Source organism: Hylaeus anthracinus, unplaced genomic scaffold (genome assembly GCF_026225885.1).
Source record: "Hylaeus anthracinus isolate JK02 unplaced genomic scaffold, UHH_iyHylAnth1.0_haploid 11989, whole genome shotgun sequence".
Taxonomy (NCBI): domain Eukaryota; kingdom Metazoa; phylum Arthropoda; class Insecta; order Hymenoptera; family Colletidae; genus Hylaeus; species Hylaeus anthracinus.
The window spans coordinates 6,880,205-6,901,864 of record NW_026534337.1 but is presented as its reverse complement, the minus strand read 5'-3'; the positions used below and the strand labels follow the sequence as shown (position 1 = coordinate 6,901,864).

At 45.1% G+C, this 21,660-nt stretch overlaps 1 protein-coding gene across 10 annotated transcripts in view; it reads left to right on the top strand.

The window, feature by feature from the left end:
* The window catches only part of LOC128887747 (SH3 and multiple ankyrin repeat domains protein 2), a 201,430-nt gene that overhangs the window by 160,428 nt on the left and 19,342 nt on the right, over window positions 1–21,660 (top strand). For 9 of the 10 annotated variants that reach the window (XM_054143972.1, XM_054143974.1, XM_054143975.1 and 6 more), the window contains one exon: window positions 15,669–15,794. In XM_054143972.1, coding sequence (XP_053999947.1) covers window positions 15,669–15,794 — 126 coding nt within the window. Of the gene's footprint in view, window positions 1–15,668; window positions 15,795–20,531; window positions 21,352–21,660 lie in introns of those variants that run through there. The other variant, XM_054143976.1, reaches the window with a different exon arrangement.

Below are 21,660 nucleotides of genomic sequence, written 5' to 3'. Positions count from 1 at the left end.
AAACGTCTCAATTCAGCCACGCTTTGCACCCCACGATCTCTTAGCGGACGTTTTTTGCGCGATTAAGGAAATCAGTCGTCCTTTTCTCGCGGCGTTTCGCCGGAAGAGGACTACGGCTAATCGCGGGTAAACGTAGCGACCACGACTCCTCGGAAACCGGATGACAAAGGCGGAACCAGTTCTAATAACCTGTCTTGGCACAAACAAAAAACGAAGACCAGCTTAAGAATCGATAGGGGCTCTAAACGTCGCTCATTCCGTCGATGATCGATCTTCGTGGAAGAATAGATTCTGCCTTCAAGCCCCTCTCCGTCGAACGCTCTAATTTGTGGCCGTCCCCGTGACCGCTTTTTGACTCATTTCTGTTCCAGAATACTAAAGAGCATCGCGATCATCCCAGTCGAACATTACGATTCCAATTAACGGCGAGTGGACCGAACCGTTTGATAATTTCAGGGTATCGATACGTTTCCATTTTCTCGTTGTTCCATTTTACGAAGCTGTGCTATCGAGAGACATTTAGACTGGATTTCAATTGCTGGATCGAAGTTGCGAAGGGTTTAATCGCGAGACAGGTTTAGAAAGAACGAGTGTATTGCAACTCCGCGAAGTACAATACATACCTGAGAAATCCATATATTGTTTCTCTAATACCGACTTAAACCGTAGTTTGCCTTCGATGGAGCTTCAATCCTTGGAATAGATCCGTTTCAATAGTTTCCTCGGATTCGGATAGAATGTCCGCTCTGCCTTCTGTTCGAACATCACCCAATTGCTTTAAGCTTGTAGAAGGAGGAAGTCCGTTCCACAATAGCGATCAAAGGATTAGAATCCACTATCGGTGCAAACCTTGGAACATCACATCGTCGGATACGCAACTTCCGGCGAGAAAGCACGCGACGGAACTTAATCTTTTCACTGGAACAGTCTGTAGGACTGCCTGAGAAGCGGATCCTCTAGGGCCGCCTAACTCCGTGAACGATTACTTGCAACTCAAATATTCTCGCGAGCCCTCATCCGTCAGGCTTCCTTGGCAAGTAACTTTGTTCCTTCCATTTGTTCCGTGCGAAGTCCTCCACCTTCGCGTTCGCCACTCATCCGTGAAACGGGGCGTCGAGCACAGTCTTCGTAATCGCGATAGTACACGTAAAATTAGGGGAGGCGCGAGTCATCGTTCTTACGGATTTGTGTAAGATCTAGTTTCCAATTTAAGAGGGCAATACACAATATCACCCTCTCGCGTTCCTGATAATCGCTTGGAATCTGGGGTCCGTCCCCTGGGGTGGTCGATGGTGCTAGATCTCCCCAGAACATAAAGGACCCAACAGCGAAACTCCTTACAATTGCTCAAGACTAGAGTTTTACGAGGTTTCCGAGTACTTGCCTCGATGAAATATAATAATGGTGAGGGCTTGTCTTTCCATTCTCTTTCCTGATCGGGCTTTCGAGGGTTCGTTAGGATGAGAACCCCTACCAGTGGTCACTGGTACTAATAATCAGTTATTAAGGGCCCATTTGTCGTTTTACAAGCCCATCACCTTCGGGTGAGGTCAGGTGTGGCCCTCAGGCACAGGTACTGGCCTTCGAATAATCTATTGGACCACAATCGTTTGGAATTTATATCCATTGTTAAATGACTCTTTGATGGAAACAAAAATTTTATTTAGTAGTATCGATCCTTGTTAATAACTAAAAAAAATAGCAACTCGATACTAAGGATAGTTCCAGAGATACAGTCAGTCCCTTAAGTATTCGTACCTATTGTCTATTGAAGAAATTTGTCTAGGTTAAACGATAGATTTGGTGTTTCTAAATCAATGTTACATTACAAATATGTACATGAATAAACTTTACACATGTATATATCTATAATGACAAATTGATTTGGAAACATGGCATCCATCATTTAATTTAGACAAACTTCTTCAATGAACACCGAAGGTACGGATACTTATGGGACTGACTGTATAAATTCACTCCTCCAGCTCTGTTTTTACCATAAATAGATAAAAATTGCAAAGTTCAACATTTTTTTCATCTCAAACAAATCAAGAGTCAGCGAAACCATGACTTAAACCCCCCCTAATTCAACCTAGAGTACCTAATGTTTCAGTTTCAAGAAAATTCCTCGACGACGAGCGCAGAAAATGATCGATTTGTCGTGGAATGACCCCGGGACGAATGTGAAAACCGGAACCCGAGCGGGAACTCGAGGCCCCCCGGGGCGAAAGTAAAACGTCGAAGACCGCCCTGGGGCGGTTTCCAAGCCGGATAATCCCGATCCCGCGGAAACCCATAATTCCTGTAATAAGGTCATTATCGTGTGACCCGGAGTGGACGCCGGGACCATGGCACGAACACATATCGAAGGCTTCCCTTGCATAAATACAGATTTCCATTTATACCTCGTGGCGCGCGCGTTCACACGACCGAACGAGTGTGCATGTATCGTGTATCGCGCGTGTGCGTGTTATACGAACTCGCGGCTGATGCCCCGTGGACAGTGGCGTAACGCTGAATCCGGGTCACGTCGTTCCCGAGGGTGTCCTGCAGGAACCAAGGAACCCTTAACGAAAACTCGCAAGGACCTCTTCTTTAGGTGGTCCCTAGCGTCTGCCACTGTTTCACGCATGCCCGAAGAACTGGAGATTAGAGTAGAAAGCGTGGGATGAGTATGGAGTGGTACGTTCAGTGTCCTTGAGGGCGCTAAGTGTAAAGAGTTCAGGACTGAGACAGGATTGATCCTAGGAATGTAAATTTAGCTACTTGACGATAGGTTCACGTTGAAGGGATCAATGTTGTCGTACAGGTAATGAGTTTGCAATGTTACCATCCATGTTCGATGACCACTTTCGTCTCGTTCTTGTTGCTCTATCAGTGGTAGAAGTTTCTCGAGAAGAATAAGATTGCAGACCTATCAGATATTATCACTAGAACAAACTCAGCAGCAATCTCTAAGATTTCTCAAGAAAGCCAGAGTTGACATCGTACCTACTATATCCCCGTTCTGGACTCATCCAGCTGACACCAATTCCAGGTTGACCCAGTGGGGCCTGAGTATCGTTTATCAACAATTACCAGACGGCGGCCTTGCCCCGTAAACTTGTCAGCCGGTGTCGCGCGACAGCGTGGTTTATCAACACCTTCCGATTACCCCGTGGAAGTCGAAGGTCTCTCCCCACCCACCGAATCGGATGGTTACGCCACTGCGAGTCGAACAGGACCGTGTATAAATGTCTAGACGCACACAGGGCCACGAACGTAGGTACACGCGCGAGAGCCCTGGCATACCATCGACTGTCCATAGCCACCTAAGCAGATTCTGTCCCCAAGGTACGAGCGGCGAGGATTCGTAGCGTTCAATTTGCATTCTAAAGTCCTGGCGATGCAGAAAGAAGAGCTCTCGGCCTCTCGGCGCTGGCACTGGCGCGCGCCGGACACCGGATCTCCTCGCCTCGCCTCTCCCCCGCGAGTTCCCTTCCATTTGTCCCTTTATCATTTATACAGGGTGGCCAAACAAGTCCCTGCCAAACTTCGAGAACCGACACTCTCCTCGTCTCGCGTTTCCTCCGTACGATCTACCTGTTGAAGCAACGACTTACTCGAATTCCACTTGGTGATTACGATTGTGTACATTGATACCGTCGTCGGGATATCTCAGAAAAACGGAAAGGAAATCGATTGTTACGCGGGGCAGCCGTGTAATCGCGACTCGTCCCTTCGCGAAGGAGACCAGAGCGGAGGTATGCTGTCCTTCCTGCTGGCAGGAATCCTCTTTTTTCCAATCGTTCCGCGATTATCCATCCGCGGCGAGATTTGCACCGATCGACCGTCATTTTCCGCGCAATTTGTACTCTACCCCTGGACGGAACGCGGTCGCGGTTCTCTTGGCGCGAAAAAAGCAACCCTGGATTGGGGAGAGGGAGAGAAACATGGTGCAATTCTTTACGAATTCGGTGGACTTTTCTGCTCGGCACACACATTTTCACCCATACAGTCGCTTTTGCTGGGGAGATCGCCGTCATGAAGTTTACAATGACGGTCAACTATTGTTGTGGTTGTCCATTGTGTCTACTAGCGAGCGGATCACCCTGTAGTAGAAATAGTGAGGTGCGGTGAGGATACCTGGGGAGAGTGAGGAAACCGCTTCTTCGGGCTTGTTTAGACGTTGCACATGTATCAGTGACAGAGGTGTTGATAATTTGATGTCAGAGGGTTATCAGCAGGGATTTGAACCCTAACCCGTACCGAGTTCCGGTACTTCGTATTATAGAATAACCCATCTAACCAGGTAACACAAGACATCTGTAACCCGATTAACCCGGTTAACTTGGTTGTATGCGCGTTATAATAATACATTAAAAACCATAGTTATTACCATGTTTCTAAACGGTAACCAATTTTATTTCAATATTGTCTGTGTTCTACTCTACTATCCATCCGCGAGAAGAAGGTCATGCAAGTGTTTACATTTACTCGTATTTACTACTCGTTTACTGTACTTATGTAGCAAAACATGTATTGGTATAAACAGTCACTTGAAGGTATCCCTACTTTGACCGGACATGTTATGAGTTTTCTGGGAACCCCAACACTAGCAACTGTGACAACCAGGCGAATGATAAACATTCGTCAGTCTTGCCTTAGAACGTGTAGTGAACGTGTGTGTCTAACATTCATTATATACTCGTACATTTTAAACAATCTAGTTTCGTTTGATTTAAATATTGCCTATAAGTTCACATATCTTTGACTTGTCTGGATGTCTAGGACGTCTTCTTCTACTAGTAACCCACTCCGAGCAGGTTAACTCGCTCTTCCTACAATTCAAGAACCGTTCGTTCGTGGTTAGTATCGATTACAGTAAATTTCCCTTCATTAACCGGGTTTGGGTTAGGGTTCAGCAGCGGTTTGAATCCCTGGTTACCAGTAGGATAGGGTGTTGATCGTATTGGTGTCAGGGCACGTGGGAATAGGATATCGATGATGTCACTGTTTAAAGACGTATCCTTAAGGTGTTGTCGAGGGTCTCGTGCCAAAATGTGTCCTTGACTTTGTGAGTACGACATCTTGGTGGTATGTCCTTTGATATTGACACCGTCATCATCCCCTTGTTATGTTCTGTAACATTCGCAACATCAACATGGTGTTAACTTACGTACAGTTGATAGTGCTTACATGAAAAGACGTTGCGACATCGCATGAATAATTCCAACGTCTATGACGTACCAATAGTATATGTATTGATGACGTCAAAGGACATTCCTACAGGATATTGATGTCAAATCATGTTTCCACAATTAATCAGCAAAGTGAACGCCCCTTTCGATACCCATTACTCCATTAGTTTGTAGCCCTAGCACCCTCATTTTCTCCGCGTATGATGCGCACAATAGCGAGAGGGCTTTAAAATTAGTTGCGTCAGTGGATTCCTGAAAATCGACAGCAGCGATCGGTGCACGTCGGTTTTGAATAAAACATTCCAGGCCGCGACGTGCCGTGCAACTGTGACGCAATCTTGGCGTTGCAATCGGCATCGTTGCACTCTGCCCGAAGACGCGACGCTGGGATAATTTCCGAACTCGCTTTCATTGCAGGGCGCGTGCTCCTGAAACGCAAGCCGCGCGTAATACAGGCCACTTGTGTTTTTATTTATTTGTTCGTTGTAGGAAAATGATATACAGCAGAAAATGATTGAGGATTAGAGAAGATTGTGTCCAAAGTTCAACGATCGTTTGTTATGAACACGAACGATAGCTAATCTTATCGAGCTCATTGATTAATTCCTAAATAAATTGGTTGGCATAGGGATTGTAATCCACTAAGAGATAGTAGAGAAATACCGAATACGATATCTCCTGATATCATCTCGAGTTATATTTGGAACAAACAATTACATACATTCAAGGACAATTGATAGTTTTATCACTTCGTTCTTATTAAATTATACCTGACGTACTAACGAATAGAAATAGTCTCCTATTGAAATATTCAACGAACAGGACTTCAGTTTGAGAAGAACTTTCCCAGTCTCCTGTATCTGTTAAGCAAATTCGAACTCGTCATCCTCATGACACAAACTCCCCCCGATATTGCCTCGACCAGTATCGTATTTCAATTTCGTCAATGTCTCTACAGTGGCCCACGAAAGATGATCGATTCGTCGAGGAATGGTCCTTTCGTGACGCAGGACAACGTCACCCGAGCGTCTAAAGGAGTCGTCGTTAAATGGTCGTCTTTTTTGTTACTTTTCGGACGTGCCGGCAATTGGATTTCGTATTCCGTCCGTCCGTCCGTCCGTCCGTCCCTCTTTCCGACGCGGCAGCGCATGCATCGAAGGTTTATGGCTCGTATTTCCTCTTTAACGCCGATGTTGGTCCCGACCACTGGTGATTCCACTCGCCTTTGTGCCTCTCCTCGCTCTTTTTCTCGTCTCGCGGCACGCTGTCCACCTCTTTTCGTTTCTTCGCGTTTTGTCCCGTGGTCTGGGTCGGTTCCTCGGAGGATACGCGGAACGTTTCACCGGTTTCGGTGCGTCGAACCGGCGCGCTGCATCCTGAAAGTCCACGTGTCGTGAATTCCTGGATTTCGTAATCTCGACGCGAGATTCATGGTTTACGGGCACTGGGTTGTTTCGTAACACGCGCGAAACGTGTCCACGATCCTCTCCTAATTCTGTGAGTCACGGGTCGACCGGTCGAGATCGCCATGTCTCGACGCGCGGGGTCCGCAGACCCGAGAAACTGGTCTAAAGTGTCTTCTGCGACTCGAAGGAAAAAGTAACTTTTGTAGGAAAAAAGTAGACGTGCTTAAAGTGGACTCTTAAACACCTGTATTAATATACTTTACTATCGTTTCAAAAGTTGCAACTTTAATTTGAAATACAACAAGAATATAATGAAAGAATACGTCGTGCACGAAATGAATAGAATTCCCTCGTTGTTTTTTAAACCACGCCCCTTGGAGGAGCGTCATCGAAAATCGTGAATTTGTTCTAGCAATTTGCTGCAGGGTCCTGTCGTGGGTGTTAATCGAAGGTGACGCTGTGGCGCTCCCGTCCGTGTAAAAATACTCGAGGGTGTCGACCTCTGCTAAACGGTACGAGCGGTCAAACGGATTCTTGCCCTTCTAAAAAAAGAATCACCAGCTAGTCCCTGAGTTAGAAGGACCTCGACACCACTATCTAGAACCTCAATCAACTCCCTCGCTTCGACATTTACCCAAAAGAGGTCCTCATTGGTATTAGATCGTTCGATTCCTTCATTTAAAACCGCAAAGACAATTTTAACCCATCCTACCACCTCTCTAGCGGAAGAATCTCTCCCAGCAAGCATCAGGGAATGCGCGAAGCGCGATTTGTGGGTCCTTCGCGTCGCAGGAGCGATTCTGGTGGAATTTCCTGCGACGTCGACGTAGGTGCCCCGTCGCAGGATCGCAAAAACTCGTTTGGTGGTTCGTTGCGAAGGTTAAAACCGTAACGCTTCTATCTCGGTTGTTCCCCGGCGCGCACACGAGCCGGTCGAAGCTTAACATCAGCAAGGCCCCTTGCCAGACCGCAATTACATCCCATAAAGCACGATTGAGACACGGTTCGACCATTATTCTCCCATACAGGGCCGTACAAAAGGGTCTCGCCGTTTAACGCGCCCCCATACGCTCTCGTGCCTCCCCGCGCGAGCGGAATTTATACACGTACACGCGTGCGTACACGCGCGACCGTATTCTCGGACGAAACCGGGGAAAAATGGTCGAGAGGAGATCTCGACTGTGCGCTGGTCTTTTCTTTGTAATTGTGGACGACATCCTCGTTCGACGAATCCTGGAGCGTTCGATGGTTCGAGGATCCGTTGGCAGGGAGTTCCTTTCCCACAGTGTCCGTTGATCCTCTTTAATCCACCCTTGGAGAATAGGATCAACGTTGAGACCGAAATTTAATTTGAAAGGAACTTTTTATCGAGTTTGTACTCGATTTTTATGTAGAGGAACGAAATTTTCCCAATTTTCTCATGGTTTGGGATTTGTGGAACTTAATTTATGTAGGTCGTTGATCTCCATGGTTGAAATTGTAAATGTGAAGAAAAAGATACTTGTAGAGCATTGTCTTCCGTAATTCCACATACAATAATTCTAAACGAGAATATACTCGTGCTGGAAACTTCGTTTGATTAAAACTTCAACCTTTTAAAAGTCTATTAAATCAAAAAATTACTTTGCCGTAATTAAGGGGTGTGCTGCAATGAGGAGGTAACTCCAATTTTTTTTTCAACAAAAAAAAAAGGAATGTTTTAAATCCGTGGTTACATTCTAACCTGAAAACCATAGGACAATGGATCTACCTCCTTATTGCAGCACATCCCTCAATTATATTAGAATGAAAAGCTATTCCAGCTCGATTTTATTCGACTAAATCCCCCATTCGATTAACTGCGCAGCGTCCACTCGATGGAAAGAGGAACGAACCTGCAAAAGGGCCCCAGTTAATATTACTCTGGCATGTTCTTTGTATCAAAAAATATACCAGGCAACTGAATCGAACTCGGTCCTCTGGAACGAAACGTGCGCGTGTTCATTTCCAGTGCGCCGCGAATTACCTGCGTACGCATGGATGCAAATCGCGGTCGCGGTCGACAGTACTCGCGTTCATTTCCCTGATCCGGAGCGTCGGTGACGCGTTCCATGCATTTATGCATTTTTTCCGCGACCCGTCGAGCACGAGGGAGTCATTCCCAGCCGTCATCATCGACTCGAAACTTCTAATTCAATCGACGCGATCCGTTCCGCCAAATTGGGCAGCGAACACGCAGAGAACGCTTCGCTCGGTGTCTGAGGAAGAGGAACGAGTAAAAAAAAAAAAAAAACAAAAAAAAACAGCGAAGAAGCGAAACTGGAGAGACCGACTTTCACTCCAAAGACGTAGGTTACGATCCTCTGGGCGCTCGTATTTGTTGATATTCGAGAGACGGAGAGGAAAAATTGCGCAATCGCGTCCATTGAGCAACCGTGTCGAGATAAATGGCCTCGAGACTGAGCTGGAAACACTTTTTATTTAGATATACATTGTGGGCGACGAGGAATAAGCAAATTTTTGGAGGGTAGGTAGTCGTTCGAATTTCAATTGTGGGATCAAAGGAGGTTGAATATAAGTAGGTTTAGTTTGCTCGGAACTTAACGAACTGAGCGGTGGTGCTTCTTAGTAATTAACTATAATGCTACTTTCTTCGCGTTTTCACTACAAACGACTGAAAGTCCTTCATCAGGTCTTATTAACAAAAATGATATACCACGCCATTTTGAATGTCACCGTGTAATTGCCTCCTTTCTTCCAAGAGTACTCCACTTCGAGAAATACATGAGCTTTCATCTCGCGACTTAATAATTCACGTTCCAATTTTCATCGAACGTATAAAATCGATTGGCCCGAAACGAGCTTATTTTTACTCGTTATTCTCGTCGTTTTACCTCGACGAGAATCGTTCCCATCTCTGGAGGAAGTAGAAACGGTCGTCCCGAGGATAATATTGTCTTTCGAGTGGGTTCATTCTTTTTCTCGTCGGGTCGACCGTGTGCCGACCTCACCGTCCGCTTAATCGGCGAAACTCGAGGCACGTTTCGCCGTGCGGCGATTATGCGGCTTCTTAAGACTTTACGAAGCAATTACCATCGCGCTAATTAGAGTAGGAGCACAGTCGCTTTCGATGGCCTGTTCCATTTTTGCCTGCGTAGTACGAGCCGTAATTGCAATTACAATTACCGTCGGGACGGCTTCGTTCCCCTCCCCTTGCCAGATTTCCGTACGGTCGATTCTCGTTCGCGGTTTCCTCCCTGTTCGAGACTTTCGAGGGCGCATACTGCTATACTTACGTAATAGATACTTTGCGAAGTAGAAACACGAGGTGTTTCGTGTAGAAGCACTAGGTCTTGCAACTGGAAGCTGAGGAAACCATGTTTGTCCTCGGTTGTCAAACGATAAATGTACAAGGGGTAAAAGGGAGGTAAAAATTATGAGGATGGAATATTTTTACTGTAGTGAAAACATTGATTTGCTACGCCTTTCCTTGTTGCACGTGAATTTTTTCTTGTTCCATCAGTGAAATGGACAACTGTAGCCAATCTGAACAACTACAAGATACGTAGTGAATTAATATTTTTCCTTTACAAAATATTCTTAATTCGAAGTAATGCTTTTAAATATTCTCATCGAGTACTTTGAAGGCCCCTTCAGGGCCAGATTGACCCACCAGTGTCGCAATGGTGTCGGAGATATTTGTGATATTCGAAAAGCCAGAGGAGGAAAAAGTGGCAATTTCGTCGCACAAGGTTCAACGGGCGAGGATATCGTTGAATATCGTCATACCACGTGGCAAGCTGACAGCACAGCGCTTTTGCGGAGGATTATCGAACACGCCGACCTGGAGTAACTCGCACAAGGTCCACGATTAAATATTCGCCTCGCATTCGAAAATGCACGTTTAGATGTTGGAAGAATCAAGCTAAGGAGGGCAGCGTAATTCAAATAGAATTTCGCTCATCCCCGGGACTAGTTAGCGTCCTAGCCCCGGGGATGGTGAAAAGGGAAAAACGTAAAAACTCGACTGGACGCTCGTTGAATTTCGTCTTCGTTAGCGAACTCTTCCTCGATTGTCGGGACCGTGTAAACACGGCCGAATCCGCGCGACGAACGGGGAGAAGAGCCGGCAACTTTTTCCCGAGGAAAAACGGGGCAAGGAAAATTTCCCGGAGGGATCCTGCCGAGGAAGCCAACGAAAGAACGGCCGAGAGGCCTTTTTTTTTAACGCGACAGAAGGAGCTGGGGGCAGGGCAACGCCAAAGAAGAAAGGCAAATGTTGATTTTGCTTGGGACATTTAACGACGCACGTGAATTTCCGTGTTCTCCGAAACTCTCGGATCCTGCCAGACTCCGCAAATCTTTCGAATCGATGAACACGGTCTCTTTGATAACAGGAACGCGTGGAAGGTATTGTAGTAGGTTAGTGGTCGCTACTAACGAGGTTATCCATTTAAAATATTATTGAAAGCCACCAAAGGCTCGCAGTTAACGCACGTTTCGCCTAATTAGGAGGTGAACCGAAGCGCTAAGAATCAATATGAGCGACAGCACCGCCACTGTATGCGGTCGAGGCTAATAAATCGCCCTAAATCCACCGATCGGCTTTCCCTGAATCCTCTCGTTTAAATCACTCGACTCTTCTCAACGGTTTTTTCCCAACCACCCCCACTTTATCATTCGCTCTGGTAAAAACCAGATGGTAGTCAATCTATCACCAAACTCCAGTCCATTGGTGGACTTCTGTTAGAGTCGCCGTATTCTTTACAATCAATTCAACCGAGTCTAAACACTTCGATCCTCCAATTTGACGTTGTCCAACGTCATTTTCAAATTCCACTCCACTGTATTTACTCGACACTCCCCCTTACTGTACAATGTACACACTTTATACCCATTCCCTCGATAAATATTAACAATTTTCAGGGATAATTCCGAATTGGTTCCAAGAGACCGCGACGCCACCTCCCAGACACGCGACTCGACGATTCACGCTCTTTCGCGGGCGATCGTTCGCTTTGTCCCTCTGTAAAGCTCGGTTCTTTCGCCCCTTTCGATGGCTTTTTTTTCAAGGCTGATTCCCCGGCCACACCTCTCCTTCCCCAGCTCTCCCTCTCTGTGTGCATCAGAGACGTTTTAAACGTGGACCAGACACTCGCGCACCTCGGTACTTTCGTTCGAGGCCTTTAATTTGGCACGTGTTCCACTCTTGGCTATTGTTGCCATGATTGTTGGGTGGATCGGTCTTCTACTCTTGCCACGGCTCCCTTCACCCTTTCCACGCTCTGTCTGGGTCCGCGGGTCTCCCTTTCCTCTTCCCTCGTCGGCCGTTTTTGCGGTAAACGCGGCGCATGGTGGTAATGCACGACTCTTGTGTGTATCCTGGCACACGGCACGTGTTCGATTTCTTCGTGGCCGTTTTTCGCGCCGCGGGCGACTTTCCGTCGGGACCAAGCGTTTCCGACAACTCGAACGCGTTCTCTCTTAAATCCTCGGAGCGATGCGTCGATCGACGGCCTTCGAGACGCTCGGGATCTCCGAGATGCTGCTTTTGCGCGAAGAACGTCCCTACAGCGGTACTTTCCTCGCGTTTTTCTTTTTTTTTTTTTTGCTTTTTTTGGAGGAATTGCTCGGGTTGAGTTTGGAATTGATTTGTGGGCTAAAAGATACGGTACGTTGAGACATCGTGTAGGGGACGTTCTTGAGCTGCAGGTAGGAAAGGTGACAGAGATGTGGGGAAGTCAGAGTGGGATATTGTTGAGATGACATGGATCTTTAGAATCGAGGTTGAAAGTAGGTAGTTACGTGATTCAATGTGGCAAAGTATATACAGTCAATACTGTCAATATTCGTAGCCTCTATGTCTATTGAAGAAAGACTAAATTAAATAATAGTTTTGACATTACCAAATGAACTTTTCATTATGAATATCTATATGAACAAGCTTATACATGTATATTTTCATATATACATCGAGATATTTATGCAAACATACACTTGGAAACATCAAATATACCATTTAATTTAAACAAATTTCTTCAATACACACAGAGGGTAGGAATATTTATGGGACTGAGTGTATATGGTGGAGTATATCGAAAGAATAGTTACCTTTTAAGGGAAGTTTCCTTCAGTTTGTATTTTCTCCTGAGCTATCTTTGGAGTTAGCATAGAAATAGCAAATCTACCTTCCTCAAATCTACCCAATCTACTGTATAACTGTGATTTATTTCATGTACCTATGACTAGAATTTGTTCCATTCTCCATCAGCCCTGTAAACATGAGTATAATATGAAAGTATAGATGTGAAAAATTGAGCTAAAACAAGAAGACAACGGTTGGAAGTTCATGTACGAAAAAAAAACCCTGAGAAGGAACATTCTCTTTACTCGTTGCTAAATGGAAGGCTCCTTTAACCCAGGACGCATTCTGCTCCAAATAATTGCGCGATTCAGCAATTCAGTCGATTCGTTTCGAGGCACAATTTACAACCTGCTCGACGACCGTCGCACGGCTGATCGTCAACGAGAGCTGCTCCAAGAGTTGACCCGTTTTCGAGGTTCGTGACCAAACCGGGGCACTCATTTGCCTTAATAACGCTCGGCCGTTCGTCGACTTTCGTTTTTCATGGCGACTGGTTTTTCGCGCGAGAGTCTCCAACGCGGTGATTAACGAGCGCGTACGGATCGCATAACCCTCCAGTAAACGCGCGAAGGTCCAGCAGGCCCCCACTGAACCCTGATATCGATTAGCAATTTTTTAATTAATCCCTCGTTTCTTGAATTTAATCCCATCATTTGGGACAAAAAATCTTTATTGGTTCATTGTGGAAATACCATGGAGATAGATAGAGTAGAGGAGCTGGGAAGACATGGCTCTCCTTATCAGAGGATTTTTATGTCAATAAATAGATGGTTTATACTTTGAACCGTTTGTACTCGAGAGGTGACTCTCAGCCACCACTAGCTTTTCTTTAGGTTTAAAGGTGACCTGATTCTCAAATCTGAAATTAGAGATCCCATTTTCAAAGTCAATACAATCTTAGCATTCGTGGCAATAGAATGCTAATAGAGCATCTCGAGTTGCTGGTAGATACCAGAAAAAAAGCCTCGAGTGAAAAGTGTTAATAATTGTGTTCGCATCAGTAAAAGCACAGAAATAGATAGATTACCACGACTTTCTTTCTCTTAGAGGCTTTCTCTATGTCTCCCTTGCTTTGTCTACAATATTCCTATGGCAAATAGACAACAACTCCCTAAAACATTTGTCAAAGAATCTCAGTATCAAAGACTCTTCTTACATGCCTTAAAATTTTGTTTCCCTCTGTCGACAATGCTCCGAATATACAAGTGTCTTATCAGCGATCGAAATATCCGGACAGTAATCGAGTATTCGGTGTCCCGTGGAACTGGTACTCGAATATTCGATCACCCGAATGCTATCCGTATTCGACGAGACGTCCCAGGCCCGGCACAAAGGAGAGGACTCCTCTCGGGACGACGCGTCCCACGAGGAGAACGTACGAGGCCTGTCGCCCGCGAAGACAAAGAGTGGCGTGTATACAAAGAAACCTGCTGGCACGCAGCGCGTGAGGAAGAACGATGGCGAAATTCCCTGCGTGCAGTCCGTAAATTCCAGACTTTACTGCCCTGTCGTCGGTGAAATCGAAGCATATTATTTCAGCGGACGACGCGCGCTGGATGATCCTCGGGCGCCGCGGACCGAGAACCAGACGGGACGGAGACCGAGTGTCTTTCATTACCGAGGGAAATGTCTTTCGTTCGGGGAACGGATCCCTCCCGCGAAGAACGCGGGCGAAATATCTCGCGAATCATTCCGGAGGATAGCGCCGTGGAAAATGCCGATACCGAGCGATATTTCGACGCGGATTCCTCGACCTTTGAAATATTCCCGCGTCCCGTGAATGTAATTCGACGACAAACGCTCGCGAAACGTCGAAAGAATGTTCCAACTGAGTGAAGAAAACTTGGAAGAGTTGAAACGATCTCTTCTTAGAGAAAGTTTCAGCCCAAATTACTCTTCGTGGTCGATGGTAGAGATATTTTAACGAGAGTATGGTGGAATATTAGGGGTAATATTAGCGATAGTTTGTGTCATTATGTGGGTTTAGAATTTTGTTTAGAAACTAGAGGATGTTGAAGCTTTGGGGGGTTTTGAGTATTTAAGGTTTGAGGCGAAGCAAGCTGTGCACGTGAATTTTTATTGTTACTCTTTTCTTGTTTACATTGAGAAGGATTCTACATGTGTTATATAAGTTGTAAATTCTTATTTTGCTATTTCGAGTCGACGTCTGCGCGTGAAAATCCCCCTCCCCCAAATGGGAGGGAAACAGCCTATATATTTGGCTGTTACATCATCTTGCATTCACTAGTATCTACGATTCCCTCATTCTCTTCAGATACGAACTTTGTGTTCTAGCGATGTAATCATGTGTCCGCAGAATGGCAACTTTTTCGTTTAAGCGATTTATGAACCGGTCTGAAGAAGATGTCACCGTAAGTAGAGAACACCTATTTCTATGGATCCAGCTTTTGAAAGTCCAGCTACCGAAAGCTTCGAGAAGAGGCAGATGTCAACTCAAACCTCGCAAAATAAGAATCTCCGCACAATTTCCGGAATATAAAATCAATACCCCTCGATGAGAAACAACCAAAATTTCAACTCAGTCCACTCGATAGCTACGTAGATAAAAATTCACTTGCACACAGCCCTCCCTAACTGTCCTCCTAGCCGTAAATCGACGAACTCGATCCGTATTTTTCAAATAAATTCCAAACCAGAAGACCGATGACCATACCCCAGCCCCCTAATTTCGCATGGACGGGATCGCGTTTCAATTTCAACGAAATGCTCGCGATCGACCGCAGAGAGTGATCGATTCGTCGTGGAATGACCCCGTAGGCCAATTTTGATGATAGAGCTGTCAAACGAAGAGAATATCGTTCCGTTCGAAGCGTACGCGTGTACATCCCAAGTCTGCCCTTGCATGAAATAGTATGTGTTTAGTAGAAACGGGGGTGGCGGGTCGTTTCTCCGCCGGGACGGGTTTTCGATTAATCGAGGGTCTGTGGTGGCTTGCAGGAGCTGAAGGAAAGCTTCAATTACGGGTTGTTCTGCCCGCCCGTGAATGGAAAAGCCGGAAAATTCTTGGACGAGGAACGTCGCCTAGGCGATTATCCCTTCAATGGACCCGTCGGCTACTTGGAGGTAAGACACCTTTTTTCTTTCTATCGTTACTCTTCTACCGTTCTTCGACTTCGGTCCAGCGGCCAATGACCACAGGACGATGGAGACCTAGCTGGACGCGTGGCGAGGAAAAGATGCGTTTTATTTGCACGGGAATCGCGTTAGAACCTGTTAATACCATCTAGGAGTAGACGGACGTTCCCAGTGCCAACCTGGGACTATAGCAGTGCCTCGTTTAAAGTTAGAAATTCGGGGGTGGATATCGATATTCCTTCACTTCGCCATTTTACCCTGGATTAATAAACTGGAGTTGTTCCGAAAGGGGGTCGAAACGTTAGAGAATAACGCATGCACGATTCGACTCCTGTCGTGTCCAGTTATTTATTCATCCCTCGCGAAACGGAGTTTAAAATTCTATCAATACCCGAGACACCGCCAGTAAGTCGAGGCGTAAGCTCGAGGACAGATCGACTTGATTGTCGAGGGAGGGCGAGACGGTAATGGATTAATTTGAATTTTCATCCCTGACCTCGGGCTATTCTCGTCGGGAATAATCGCCGCGGCCTGAATGCCGCGGTTTAAACATGGTTGGTGGTCTGGGGGGGGGGGGGTGTGCATTGACGCGCTCGAAAAAGGTTATTTCAGCTACAAGATTGCACGGCCCCATTGACGTCCGTTCTGCGTCAAAGAAAACACAAGAAGCCAAGAATCGGGAAAGAGGTTTGCTTGATTACGAAAACCAGCGGCTCTTGAATATCAAGGAGTGAGGGGTGGCGTTTCCACGAGAACCTTCACGCATTTTTTCCCTGCTTCCCTCGGGTCAAGGAGGGGTTCGTCGCTATTTTTTCCCCGCCACCCGGGGTTCTATTTTTCTCGTCTTCTTTCACCACGCGGGAGAAACGAAGAACGACGGAATGTCGTCGCCTTGTCGTCGTGCGAGGATTCTTATGATCGGCGGAAAAACGGACGACGAGGCGCGACGCGAATCTATTCGACGAGCACGCGACGCGAGCGTTGATTTCTCGACCGAACAATTACCATAAACGATCGATCATCGCGTTGGGAGGCGCCTCTCGACGCCTGTACCCGTGTTCCGTTCGAGACTTTATATTTTAAACTGTGAGGGAATAGGTCGCGTCTCAAGAAAAGTTCAAGGTTCGTGTGCTTTGCCATACAGGGTGGGGCAATTTGAATCTAAAGTCGGAGGTGCTAAGTGATACATTTGAATTATTTTATATACCGTCGAGCCTGGGTAAGTGAGAAACCTTTATTAGTAGGACTAATTGCTGTTAGTACCTCTTTCATGCGAGATTAGTACATTGTTTCTTAACATCCATGAATTAAACGATCGTTTTTAGAACTTTTGCACGTGAGACGAACACTTCTTGTACCTAGATAAGCCAAGAATCAAGCGAATGAGATGTCTCTTTAACACGTTGACTGCCAGACTAAAACTCATAAATAATTCTTCAAGGTTAAAATTTTGTCTCGAGGTAATTGAAAATTGTATACCCTACCATTTGTCGTAATATTCAATTTTTGAGACCCTAGAAATTTACGAATTACATTAAAATTTATTTTTATTAATGCCTCAACTTCGGAATTAAATTTTTTAGTTCCTTAACGAAAAGTCATGTCATCCAATTCTTGCTTGACGCATCATGACGTGGCGATCAACGTGTTAAGACTAAACTTCCCTGAAGATCCCACTTAGCCAGGTTCGATTAGGCCAGCAATATTAGTACAAAATAGAAAGAAAGGTACACGAATCTCAGCACAATTAACCCTTTGCGCTCGAGGCATTTTTCTACAGAATCAAATCGTCAATTTTTATAATAAATTTCTGTAAAACCAAAAACATCTACGAACATTCATGACTCAATGTATTATTTCAATTAATAATTAGCTGTATTCTGATATAAGTAAAATTGAAATTGTACGTTCAAAAAATCACTTTTAAATTACATACGTCGCCCTGGAGGCGCCACTCGAACACAAAGGGTTAATAATAAAACTCTAAGTGAGATGAAATCTCTAATAATTCTTCATCCAATTAAAACTCGAATCTTTATTATTCTATCTAACAGATCTTATACATCTCTTGTTTCTTGCGTGAAATGTTTATCCCACGATGAGTTTTCTCCGTATCACGGTCGCGCCACGTATCTGAGGGTCGATACGCCGCGGTGACTGTTGAAACGGGGATTCGCGAAAAACAAATACTCCCGGTGGTCGGTTAACGAGATCTGGATCTTGCCCGCAATTTTCTTGCGTAACCGGATCTAGTTCTCATCACGGTGCTCGCGTTCCCGCTCTTCTTCATCTTCGTCTCCGTGGGCGCGATCGGCGCAAGTGCGGATACCTCTCGCCGCGAGGATTCACTTTCAAGCGGGGCCTCTCGGAGATCTGGAGAGGCGCGGGTCGCTTACCTTTCGAAAGCCCTCGTACGCGTTTAGAAGCCCTCGTACAGAACTCTTCTTTGCGGGACAAGTAATATTTTCGGTGCAAAGAGTATTGGTAACTTGGAGACTAATCACTTGGCGAACACGTACTCGAAGACCTATTCGATGAAGATCAATTTAAATTGGAGGCAGAGATTGATATTATTTGAATCAACCATAGGTTGAATTAATTAATCGTGACTATAACAAGAGTTATGTCATGTAAAGTCAACATACATGAAGGTATGAATTAACAGTGAGTTCAGCTGTTTCAATGGTTTTATTCTAAGGAGTACATTCTCAACTTTGAAGTAATGTATGTATGTATTATGCACTAACTAGAGAATTCCATGAAGGATACTTTCTTATCAAAAAGTTTAAGTAGAGATATCAAAGATAAAACCCAATAGTACCAAGCTTTGTATCAAAACTGTTTTGCTGTCACCAAATCTTAAACCCATCAAAAGATTCAAAATCTTTGATCAGCCACCCTTTTTATGCGAGACTCCTGTGAATTGGGAGGACTGTCTGACCGATTACGAGTGTGCTCGAAGGTCTGACCATGATCGCCACGATCTCCTTTGCTTCGTCCAGCGTTCGCGAGTTACAAATTACCAGGCGCGTTCGTCACCTGCGTTCGAAAAACTCCTTTGACGAATGGCTTCGCTCTGGTTTCCTTCTTCCTCGAACGCGTGCTTCATCCGCTAAGTGCTTTCGTGCTGGAAACTCTAGTCGCGACAGTTTGCAATCTATACGGAAATGAGATAAGCAAGTTGAATATTTCCATCAAACTTTTGTCCTCCGTTCTTGCAATAAAACACACTTTCCGGAAGGTTGTTGCGGTCGACCACGGAGACCTTGCCCCAGAGTTGGGCGTAGTTTGAATAAATCGATGCTAGGAGTGATCATTTTCGACTAAGGAAATATTGGAATAATGGAACACAGAATAACACTTTGGTACATGTGATTTTTCTGTGGTAGTCGTCTTATTTAAATGTATTAATCATATCCCCATGTGCAATAAGTAATTTTGACGTGATATACATGTGAAAGTACGTATTTATAACGAAACATTTATTTGGAAACATGAAACCTACAATTTAATTTACACAAATTCTTCAATAGACATAGAGAGTACGAGTACGAAATATTTTTATACAAAACGTGACATTTCCAAGTAGCTTCTGTAATATTTGTAATATTTCAACACCACAACAATAATTTTACTAGCCTCTATAAACTACTTTCCCAAATTTTTCAGCGAAAGAAAAATCATAGAAGTGCACAAAAATTTCTCTTTGAAATTCCCTACAGGCTCGCAGCCAATTATCCGACCGAAAATTGCTCGGCTCCAGTTTAAAGCTCGGAAATTCCACGGCGCGGTGGTATTTTCCTACCCGTGGTGACCTTGGCCCGCGTGCTCAGGATTTTCAGCCCCGTTCATTTCGAGGAATATTTCAACGTCGAGCTGGAAGATGTAGATAAAGCGCGAACGTCCGAAGATGGTGCGCGGCGTGTTTTACTTTTTCTGGTGGCGCGCGCGGTCAGGTTGCGCGCGAGCAATAACGCTCCTCGGATAGAACACGGGATAGAAATAAATATGCGGGGTTAGACAGGTCCATAGATCACCGGTATTCGGTACCGTCGTTATTCGCAACGTCGTTCCTTTTTTTTCCGCCGTGTTCATCGATCGCTGGCCAAGCGCGAGCCGCGCTTGATCTCGTCACGCGAGATTCACTTTCAGGAACGAGCTGACTCACTACCAGAGGAGCCAACTTCTTCGGACTCTACCTGGGTGTAGTCGCATTCTGTTTGGAGACACTCTGACTCAGAATTTACAAGTCCGCGAATCTTTTCCGGGAGAGGGAATACGCGGTATTCATTTTTGGGGACGCTGGATAGATGAGGATACTTCGGGGAATTTTTTCTGAGGACGCTGAGTTTGTAATGCAAGTGACTGATACGTGTGTCGAAAGTGCATACCTTGAATAGTATTTCTGCTTATTTTCACGATATAGTGTTTATCTATATGTACAGGAATCAACTTGACTCTCGAAAAGTCTGTCTTTCTTCGAGTCAATATTTTAACGAGTCTACATGTACAGCAATAGTGATGTCCATTTTCTATATAGTATGTAGATTGTCTTCGACACATCCACTGGCAATTCTCCGTTGAGTATCGTCCATCAAACCCGTTCCTTAATTTCACCCTGTTCGAATCTTACCAACCCCAATTATTTAACAATTGTAATTAATTGCACACGCGTAGATTCTATCTTAGAGAAACTTAGTAATTTCCTTCGCGAATAAATAAATTAAATAGTACCCTGTACTTTCACCTTTACCGCGTCTCGTTTGTGCGAATGGCTAGAGTCGAAAACGCAGGATGACCGTGCCGCGGGGAGGATGAAACGCGTAGCGGTAGCAGCTCGTAAAAGGCCGGTTAGCTGCGCGTGGAATCTTTGTTCCCAGTGGAAAATGAAAATACTTGATCAAAGCCGGGCTCGTTTTTGCTTGAGGCGGACGAGACGAGAGGACGAGCAGATGATGCAAGCCGCGCTCCCGCGTGGCAGCACCGTATCTCTAATTTGCATTACAACTCGCGTTCCCTTGATAATCATAATTGCTGCTAACGGTAGTCATTAGCGAGCCTGTAGCCGCGATATTGCCTATCCGTCAGTAATCTAACGCTATGAAACAGGACGCCTTCGATAATTACAAAGAAGCTGTAACCACCAGGAAGCGGCAGGGTGAATCCCCCATTAAGCCGAGATAATTTTATACTTTGTGGTGCGCTATTTTCTACGAGGTATCGTTACAAAGGGGAAAGGGGATAACGTATCGCGACGCACGGATCGATAAAAAGTAAGAAACGAGAGCGGTTACGAAAAAGATACCGAGTCTAGACGTCGCGGTTGGTTAATCTCTGGATTTCTCGGGTCTCTACCGACCCGAGTTTCCGGATTACTAATTCGCTCGAATTACTTTTACTCGATTCGATTACGCGCGTTGCTATATTATATAATCGTTACGTTAACATTAGCTACATGGTGGAAGAACAAATTTCAAATTAATTTTATTGTTTTCGGCAGGTCTCTCAGAAAAACTGTCCATTCTCTTTACGCAGCATTAGTTAGGTAAAATCGTCGATTACTTTTACTATGTGGTCATTCGTGCATCTTCTGCTCCTTTTATCCCCACACTTTCTACGAATAACATTACTCTCACGCGGCATTCATCTTCAAAGAATGGAACGGACCGGGTCGAGACAATTTATTTTCTTTTTCAATGATTTCCCATATACAAAAAAAGAATACTTCCTCGTTTCCTTGCCCATAATAATTCAATTCTCGAGTCACAGCACAAATCACGCCCAAAGAATGCCAAAAATACAATCTCTATTCGTTCTCTTAATCGTTCATCTAAGCCCACGAGTAACGTAATTT